The sequence below is a fragment of the Alosa sapidissima genome, chromosome 2 (genome assembly GCF_018492685.1).
Source record: "Alosa sapidissima isolate fAloSap1 chromosome 2, fAloSap1.pri, whole genome shotgun sequence".
Classification (NCBI taxonomy): domain Eukaryota; kingdom Metazoa; phylum Chordata; class Actinopteri; order Clupeiformes; family Clupeidae; genus Alosa; species Alosa sapidissima.
Window position 1 is genome coordinate 22,238,606 of NC_055958.1, and position 9,885 is coordinate 22,248,490.

The 9,885-nt window shown below is 45.0% G+C and overlaps 1 protein-coding gene across 2 annotated transcripts in view; it reads left to right on the plus strand.

Moving 5' to 3' along the window:
* Window positions 1-9,392, plus strand: part of LOC121703124 (ATP-binding cassette sub-family C member 4-like) — a 44,952-nt gene extending 35,560 nt beyond the window's left edge. For both annotated transcript variants that reach the window (XM_042084233.1, XM_042084234.1), the window contains 5 exons: window positions 3,690-3,779; window positions 4,275-4,447; window positions 4,997-5,102; window positions 6,688-6,822; window positions 8,243-9,392. In XM_042084233.1, the coding sequence (XP_041940167.1) occupies window positions 3,690-3,779; window positions 4,275-4,447; window positions 4,997-5,102; window positions 6,688-6,822; window positions 8,243-8,338 (600 nt within the window). In that variant the 3' untranslated portion in view covers window positions 8,339-9,392. The remainder of the gene's footprint in view (window positions 1-3,689; window positions 3,780-4,274; window positions 4,448-4,996; window positions 5,103-6,687; window positions 6,823-8,242) is intronic.
* Window positions 9,393-9,885: the final 493 nt, after the last annotated feature.

The following is a 9,885-nucleotide window of genomic DNA, read 5'->3' on the forward strand; positions in this document are numbered from 1 at the left end:
TTACTTTGTTTTTAATGCTGATTTGTTTTACTTTGTTTTTAATGCTGATTTGTTTTGTCACATGGAATTATGGGGCTGGTAGGAACTGATAGAGACACCTTTCATTTCATTTCATTGTCCAAAAAGATGAGGCAAGCTCAAAGTTTTTTACAATAATTGTGCATAAAAACAACTCACTCTGAGAGATGTGAGTGTACGCTGTGAACGTAAGCGGATATTCTCCCATGCGGATGATGATTCTGTGGCCTTCCCCAGGCAAATTGTTCAGTCTTTGGCAGGTAAGCTTCCAAGTGTCATGTGACACCTAACACCTTTGTACGTTTTGGCTCTTATTCACACGGCCTGTTTGTTTTAACATGCGTGGGGTGGGGGGTGGTGAGGAGTATTTCAGTCTTCGCTTACTGTAGGGGCTTGAAAGTGAGACAAACGGATGCCTTGAGACAGTTTAACTTTATTTCCGCTCATTGAAACTGATAGCACATTAAGAAAATGCCAGCCAGGGGGTTGGTGTCAGGAAAGTGGAGGGGAAGACGCGGCCCACGGCTGCTTTGGGTTGAGAGGAGCTCCATAACTGACAGGAGATTACTCCCCCCACCCCCTCCACCCTCCACCCTCAAAGGAGAAGGGAAAAAAGTGAAAGCTGCTTTGGAGAGTTTTTGCCACTTCCCCTTAGATTGCTCATTTGCCATTATTTACTGCAGCAGGAGTTGTTTAGCACATGCGAGACTGCAGCTGAGATTTGCAAAACAAGTTCATAAAGGGGCTTGTCATGGCCTTGATGGGTTTCTGGTATCAGCACTGCTCCAGATTAGCTTTCTCCGCGCTCTAAAGCAGCTCTTGTGCCCTCAGCTTGAGCGATCAGGAGGAGATGTTCTCCACGAGCCGCGAGCCTGGTGTGTGTGTGTGTTTCTTTCTTTGCACAGGTGTGTGTGTGTGTGTTGTGTCTTTTTGCACACTTGCAAATATAGCATAGCTTTTTATTAGGCTATAAAGACATCCTTAATCAAATAAATAACCCCTGAAGCATTTATTTTGGTAATTCAACCTAAAGCATGGGAATTTCTGCTATTCAATACATGTTGAGGTACTCATCAAAAGCTTGCATATTTCCGCTGACTTCCTGTTTGAAATTATATTGGATTTTTCTCCTGGATTCCCATATTTCAGACTTCACCTTGCTCATGGCCTCCACTGCTCCATTACAAATGTGTAGTACATTTGGAGACCTTCTTTATATTCCTCCCCACCATCTTATAGTTTAAGTGATATTCAGTCAGCCTTTCAAATGGAAAATAACTGGAAATAAGATGCTTGTTGCCGTGCCTTGTGATTGGGAATCTGCAGATTCTGATATGTATTCCATACATCGGCTGCCAGCACTTCCATTCTTATCCAGCTTCCCTTAGATTTGATTATGATAAACTTCTATTAGTATGTGGCATTTAAAAAGAATCCATTTCACGTTCTATTGAAACTAGAGGAATGACATCAAAGCAGAAATGAATTCCCAGCAAACAGCGGGCTTAGAATTGTTGGAGCACATAATCAACCTTTGGAAAAGCTGTGTGTCCAACTCAACATCGGATCCTCAATTAAAGAGTGTCACAAAACCTTTACTGAATTGGGACTTGAGCTGCTTTAATGACATTGAGGTTTACTGAAGCTGGAGGAAGAAAGCTTATTGGCATTACTCGGTGAAAAAAAACAACAACTGGAGGGTAAAAGGACGAAAGGTAAGCACAAACTCCATGCAGTTGGATCTACCTTACTGAAATTGTCATGTTATTTTAGGTAGATCTCAGGCTGTGTGAATGCACATTGTTTTTTTAGAAACTGATTTTAGTAACTGTGCTGAAGCCACAGCTCCTCAGATTGAATTCTTCTGCCAAGAAGAGGCACTGAGCGCCTGGCGAGTGTCTGTCAATAACACGCATCGCACTGCTCCCCATCTGTCTCCACTCTCCAACTCTCGTGGTGCTAACTGGACACGTGATGGGGAGAAGATTACTGCTGTGTTAAATGCTGATGTATTCCACTCCCTTGGCTGCATTGTGAATGTTAACAGGCTTTGACGCCTCTCTTTTATCTGCATTGTTTACAATGGGCAAAACGGACCAGTCAGAGTGTTTTCCGATTGATGTCAAGCTTGTAAACATGTCATCAAATAAGTCATTTTTCATGGACAGAAAGCCCAGCAGTGTTTGCCTGCTGATAAAAGGGTTACTGGAAGAACACATGCACATGTGCAAATACTCTTCTACAGTACATCGTTCTGTGAATTGCAAATGCTTTGTTCAAGGGCTTGTTCGGAGTCTTTTCAGTGTTCTGAGTTCCAATACCTTCAATGTTAATATGTTTGAATGTACAGCGAAGCTCCTCTGTGCTAGGTGTGAAGGGGCAAGGCTGAGGGCCCACTTGAAGGGCTGTGGAAGGCCACACAGCAGAGAGGACCATTCTCAAGCAGAGCAGAGCAGAGCACACATGAAAGGGCTTCTAGCCAATTGTTATAGCTTCCTTAGGTGGTCAGTGATTTCTCAGTGGTCTTTTCGCTGACCACCACTGAAGGACATATCCCTACTGTATTTGTTAGCAAAGAATAGATGCAGGGTGTACAGTATGTGTACAATTGATTGAGTTCATTCAACGTTGTATGGCCTTCAACTGACATTAACAATATGAGTGGAGGCAAGGCACACACAGGGGTTATTATCGGAACACCATTGGAAGCTACTAGCTTAGTTTCCAGTCTTCCATACATTGTGGCATCTTTTCTAAAACCCAACATGGTGTTGCTGGGTTGGTGTTGAGTGAGTAGTTTTATTTTATTTAATTAACAATTGGAAAAAGTCAAGGCCTTGCCAGACCAAATTTATCAAACGTATCATTGATAATTTGTTTCATGGGGACTGTTATATGGTTGAAATGTGTAAACCAAGCTATGCTTGTGTGAAGAAGAGCTCAGGGGTTGTTTGTTAGGGTTGTACCTCAAATTGATGTTTTTGAACATTTTAGGAGGCCCTTGTTTGTGGCTACCACGCATTACTACGGCTTAAGTTAGTAAGTTATCTTCAGATTTTTCAGCCTCAGGTGACAAAGCCATGTTTACAACTGTGTTCATTATTTTTGGTATTTTCATCTTTTTACTCATAACCTTTTGGGATATAACGCGACTTGTGCATAATGTGACACAAAGTCAAAACCTTTTCATTTTTGTGATTTACTTTCAGGAGGGGTTTGGATATGTTATTTACAGATGCATGTTGACATTCCAGGTGCAGGGATTGCATGCCAGTCTTTGAAAGTATCAAATCAGTTTACAAAGGCTTACAAATAGATTGTCTCTGCCATTGTGTTAAACGTCCATAACGGCATAACATCTAATAAACAGATAAATGTGTTTGTGCATTTGGACAAATAGGATGAACACTGCTGTTCCTTAAGAAGGTGAAGCAGACACTCGCAGGGCTACACCCTTAGTCTATTATATTGGTTTTGCCAATCATTTAAACTTATTACTGATTGCATTGTTGTGCGGAAGGTTAGTGATAGTAGCTCCACCTTGCTGAATGCCGCTGCTTTGTAAAGCTTGTCTTAACCCTTTCAACCTGCTCCCCGCTTCATTTAAGGCCAAAGCGCTCCTTCTCTCTCTCTCATTCTCTATCTCTTTGTGTGTCCCTCCATTTTCCTAGGACCCGGTTCTCTTCACGGGCTCCATGAGGAAGAATCTGGACCCTTTCAACCAGCACTCGGATGAGGACCTGTGGAATGCACTCCAAGAGGTACTCCAACGTGGCTCCCAGCGCTTCCCCATCACGGCTCTATGGGAGGATCCCTCGCCCCCCCCCCCCCCCCCCCCCCCCCCAGCACAATGCGGCCATTCAGCCTGCCCGCTCGCCACAAGGCGTGGGGGGAAATCCCATTAGAGCCGTGGGGCCCAGCTCAATGTGGGGCTTGTAACTGGGAGCCATTGAAAAGTGCTGGGGAGATGTTTTTGGCTGCCAGTGTCAGTGGGATGAAGGCTTCCCCCCACTGAGAGGGGCTCGGGCTCCTGCATGCCCCCCCTCAATGGGTTTGATGGCCTGGATTAGAACCAGAGAGGCCGGTCACAAGTGGGCACTGGCCCGGGGTCAGCCCCGGACCTGGCCTTGCTTTGTGCGCGGGCAGCTAATGGGTGTTTGGGGTGTGGAGGGTTTAAACAGGTGCCGGTAGGAGGCCTTTGTGCTGAGGGGTAATTGGCCGCTGGCCCCTCTGTCCCCTCTGTCCACCCTGCACAGGTGCAGCTGAGGGCCGTGGTGGAGGAGATGCCGGGCCGCATGGAGACGCTGCTGGCCGAGGCCGGCTCCAACTTCAGTGTGGGCCAGAGGCAGCTAGTGTGTCTGGCCAGGGCCATCCTCAGGAGGAACCGCATCCTGGTCATCGACGAGGCCACGGCCAATGTGGACCCCAGGTACATCATCATACACATATGCACTTCCCACTTCCACTGCACTTATGCACTCCTGCTTCCCCTATAGAAACATATACACTTACGCACAAATCCACTATAAGCAATGGAAGGTTCATTGCTTATAGTGGATTTCATTTTAGTTCATTCACTGGGTGGAAACAAATTCTTACGGGTAGCCGTGGCCTACTGGTTAGCACTTCGGACTTGTAACCGGAGGGTTGCCGGTTCAAACCCCGACCAGTAGGAAGCGGCTGAAGTGCCCTTGAGCAAGGCACCTAACCCCTCACTGCTCCCCGAGCGCCGCTGTTGTAGCAGGCAACTCACTGCGCCGGGATTAGTGTGTGCTTCACCTCACTGTGTGTTCACTGTGTGCTTTCACTAATTCACGGATTGGGTGAATTAGTGAAATTTCCCTCACGGGATCAAAAGAGTATATATACTTATACTTATACTTATACTTACTTATATACTTATAGAAGGTTCATAGCCTGTTTGATGATATTTGAATGTGGATGGTTGATGGTAGATGTGAGCTCTCCTCTCCCTCAGGACTGACGAGCTGATTCAGAAGACTATTCGGGAGAAGTTTAAGGAGTGCACTGTGCTCACCATTGCCCATCGCCTCAACACCATCATAGACAGTGACCGCATATTGGTGAGTACTGAGGGAGACTTCCCTCCCTTTTGTTATGTAGTGGTTCTAGAAATGTCACATAGGAACAGCTAGTTCAGATGAGATGTTATGGAAACCTATTGTTTAAAGCTGTTAACTGTGTCTGTAATGTGACTTTTATTGTCATTACCTCTGCCAAGGCCAAGCCTAGTTGTCTGTTTCAATATTTGCCGAAGGCCTGTAATGATAGATGCTTGGTATACGGTTAAATTGATAGAGGACCGTCTCCTATTTACAGAGTTCACAGTGGATTAACTGAGACTCAAGCAGAACAGTGGAATACAGCCATTAAGGCATCATTTGCTCTGATACATTTGTCTCCCTTTTATTCCTGATCAGGAAATTGGCTCAGCTCTGTTCAACATAATTGCCAATTACCACTCAACAAAGTCTTTTCAAGTGGATCTCCACAATTCTCTAAAGGGAAATAAGGGATGTTAATTGAGACGTGTTACTAAAACGGACACAATTATCATATCGCATAAGCACTGACCCATACATGTCTAAAGTGTCACACTTAATCTGAGTGGGCTAGTAAGTGTTCTTACCCCATTTAAAAGACAAAAAGGCTTTCCAGTCTACTCGTTCTTGCCAGCAAACTTGAAGGGGTCAGATATTCCTGTGCTTGGAAACTGGACTGGGTGTGTTTAGCTTTGGCGGGGTGCTGTTAAGTGCTCCACATCCCGTGCCTGTGACAGCCGGCCTGGGTCCCTCTCAGTCGGGCCGGGCTGGTCGGCTGCTGGAGAGCTCCGCCCGTGCCCCGTGCCACCTGATCTTTGCCCTCTCCCATGCCAAAGCCTGCAGAGGTGACAATTAGTACCATTTGTGGTGGCATTTGTTCCCCGTCCACCAGGACAGGGCTTGACCCGGCGGTCAGGAGGCCAGTGCACGGGTTGAAGAGGACAACCAAATGCCGCGCAGCGGGCGCCCATCCACACCCAGGCCTGGTGTCAAATGCCCCCATATTGCAGCACTGTCTGAGTGACAGAGGGGCTCAGGAACCCCTGTGAATCTGCTGTCCTCAATAATAAACCTCCCTAATGGACTCATAGGTCTGTTACTGAGCTAAATCAGCTGCTCTTTGACCCCATTGTGGCTGTAAAGTGGAGGTCTGTCAGTCTCTGCTTGTTGGTCACAGATACGGTTATCTGTATGGAACGAGTCATGTATCTGCTCAGGAAATGACATTTTATTCCAGTGTTTCATTTTAAGATAAGAAACACATTGATAAATTGTGTGCGTGTGTGTGAGAGAGAGTGTGTTTGTGTGTGTGTGTATGTCAGTTAATTACAGTGCAATAGATGAACTTGATGACCCCCTATGAAGTGCTAAAAGGCCCCTCACTGCTTCTCTAGTCTATGTAGGGTGTTATAGCAAGTTGGGAAAACAAACAAGTTTCTCGTTCATATGAGTCACCTGAAATAGATGGTTGAACCTTCTCATTGTCTTGGCGTGTCCCTCAGTCATCAGTGAAAGAGCTGAGGTGCTGCTTTGAGAAGGTTAATAAGTACATGGCTGCCTGGCCCACGCCCTGATCATGTGTGCTGTGTCCTGCGACTGATTGCAGGTTCTGGATGCTGGAAGGATCCACGAGTACGACGAGCCCTACGTGCTGCTGCAGGACCACGAGGGCATCTTCTACAAGATGGTCCAGCAGACGGGCAAGCAGGAGGCCGCCGCCCTGCTCCACACCGCCAAACAGGTAGCCACACCTGCTGGCCACACCCACATGTGTGACCTCACTGTTTGACCACTAGGTCTGTGCTTTTGTGCCCTGTCTCTGTCACCACCAGTGAAATTGCCAGGACGTTTTCTATCACTTTCATTGTCGGAGATGAAAAAGGTATCTGTCCGTTTATCTCGGTTTCTTTCTTTTCTTTTTCCCTTTTTCATTTGTTCCTCCCAGCCACTGGAATATAGCACTCTAGCTTTCGTCTCTGTGAAACTGGACTTGATTCAGTTCACCTCGTTCCATCGCTTGGTTACCTTTTTATCACAGAAGACATCCATCTTATCTCCCTTTAGAAATATAATTTTGAAATTGAGTAATTCCAGAAAAGCTGCTTCCTTGCTGCACTATCCATTTGGGAATATTGGGTTCAACTTTGTCAGGATTTGGGATAAAGTTTCTATGGGGATTACTGTAATAGTGCTCATACTTAATTTTGTGATATATTTCCCCTTAAGCCACTTCTCCGATAAGGGTCTTGGTATTCATTGTTCAATTCCATTTTATGTGCATCTGTCAGGGAGCGCTGATACGACATTGCAACTTCAAACAGGTCTTTGTGAAATAAGAAAAAGTAGGCATCATTCCATTTCCTCTGTGTCCCCGGTACAAATTTATCAGGGCGGCTGTATCAGGGCCGCTACAGCCAGAAATTGGTGAAATAGTGATTTGAAAGACTCAGCACACTGCTGCTTTATTTGGTATCGCCTTACTCTGCACAGAGGCGGATTGCAGGAGACATTGTTCAGGTCCTTACGTCTCCTTTCTATATTGTAGGGCGCTCTCCCCAGATCAGATTACTCCAACTCCCAGGCACGTCTAGCACCACTTATTACATACTGAGAGCTTTGCCAGATCCAGTTCTAGGTTTCTATGCTTGTCAGTCAAGGTTTAAATACATAAAATCATCTGATAATGTCGGTGCTTTTGTGTAAGCTGCATAAAAAAGGCAGGAGTTTGAAGTAAATCTAATATTAAGGCCAACTGTTTCAGTATGTTTTTCTAACAAAAATGTGGATTGATTGAAATTGGATTGAAAATTGTTTCTTTTTTGCTACTTCACAGACAGTTTTTTATCAAATGAAAAAGTCTGTAATAAACATGAGCACCAAGACAAGGAGCACAAGCAGCCTTAATAATACTACAGGCTGTCACAGCATGTGCCTGTCACAGCTAAACAGAGAGAACAATTGTCAGGAAATATTTGCTTTAAGGTGCAAAAACCCCAGTGTGAATGTTGTCTTGTTTGGTGATATATTTTCTGTATATACACATCTGTGTCATAATTTTCTTTAGTGGTTACATTTAAGACCCAAAGGAACCAAATGTTAGTGGAATGTCCCGCTTCCCTGATGCTCCTCTAGTTGACCGTGTCTTGGTATTTGCCCTGCAGTCTTTCATGAACAGGAGCGGCACACGTATGGTGAACGGCCTTCTGAAGGCGGCCAGGCGGGATGGCAGCTGTGTTCTGTTTGAGACGGCGTTGTAGGGCACCAGAGACTGGGCCAGTCTGTTCCCCTCTCCGCGCCAGCCAGCCACTCTGGGAGGAGGACCCAGAGGATGTCTCACACACACACACACACACACACACACACACACACACACACACACACACACACACACACACACACACACACACACACACACACACCTGTCTCCTAGTGATTGAGGTATAGTGCAGTACCTGCTTAGATGACCATGCTATCATGGGTACAGCCCAGCCCAGGTCAGGCATGCTCTAGGCATGGTAGTATCAGACTTGAAATAACATGTAAAATGCAGCACGCTACAACTCAGTTAAAAATCAAATCTTGGGAGCAAGTGCCTGTAAGCCTCTGTGCCAGATCCGTGTGAGGTAGTTTTGTGTTTGTTAGTAAATGAGGTGTGATCTGTTCCATTCTGCTCCTGTGCACGTGTGTAGACCACAGTGACAGCTGTGATCACAAGTGCCACTGTGTTTCATTGCTCTGGATAAACACAGATCAGTTCAGGTTACGATCAGTTTCAGACAGCTACAAACCAATGAGTGTATGATATACCAAGGAAAAAATGATCAGCTCCGAGCACTTCTCACATTGTGACACATGAGAGGGGAGTCCACTGTCAGGACAAGCAGGCAGAGCTAGTTGTTATGAAGAATACTGTGCCTTGACCCTTTCACGAATTGCACGTTTACTTATTCCCTCACAATGACCAAAGTAGTCATTAGCCTTTAGTACAGTAAACAGTAGTTCTGTCTCACTACCTCTATTCTCAGAGAAGGACTGCACTACTGGAAGGGCAGCAGGTCAGTTCTGTAGACAGAAGTCTGTACTCGGTGCTCAGAGTAGGTCTCCTGTTAGAATGATATCAAGCCTCGCTCTGAAAGCACTCTTCATTCCTTCTGGAAAGGCAACTTTCTCTAAAGTACTGTACCTTTGCTCGTCACGGTGCCCGGTGCTCAGTACACCTGCAATCAGTATCCGAGTATGAGAAAAGCTCATGTTTAAACTGTGATCTAAAAGCCTACATGTGTCTTGGATAATACCATGCAATAAATAAAGCTGTGCTGCATCGTACAAAAATGTTTTGAAATGATTTGGAGTAACCGAACACAAATATAATCTATTTATATTCAGCGGTGTATTTTTTTGTTATCCTGTGTTCTGGTTATATCTTTCATTTATTGTAATGTCTACCTCACTTATCATGCCATCTGCAATTTGGAGCAATGTTTTTAAAATAGCAGCTTCAGTCGTCTGAATCAAGGGCTAGAGCAATATTCTTCTATCCAATTAAGCAGTCATGATTAATATGAATATATCAATTACCCGTTGTATTGTTTTGTTATATTATGCTCCCTTTCAGCTCAGTGTGTCCCCTCCTGTGTGAGTTGCTGCCAAAAGAGACGATGCCATATTATATTCCGCTTCAAACACTATTGATGTCATTAGCACCATCGCAGCTTCGATAATTAACAACAATGTTTTGACCTGTAGATGTGCAACAAATAGAAACAATTATAACACATTTAGAGTGCAATATTTATATATTTAC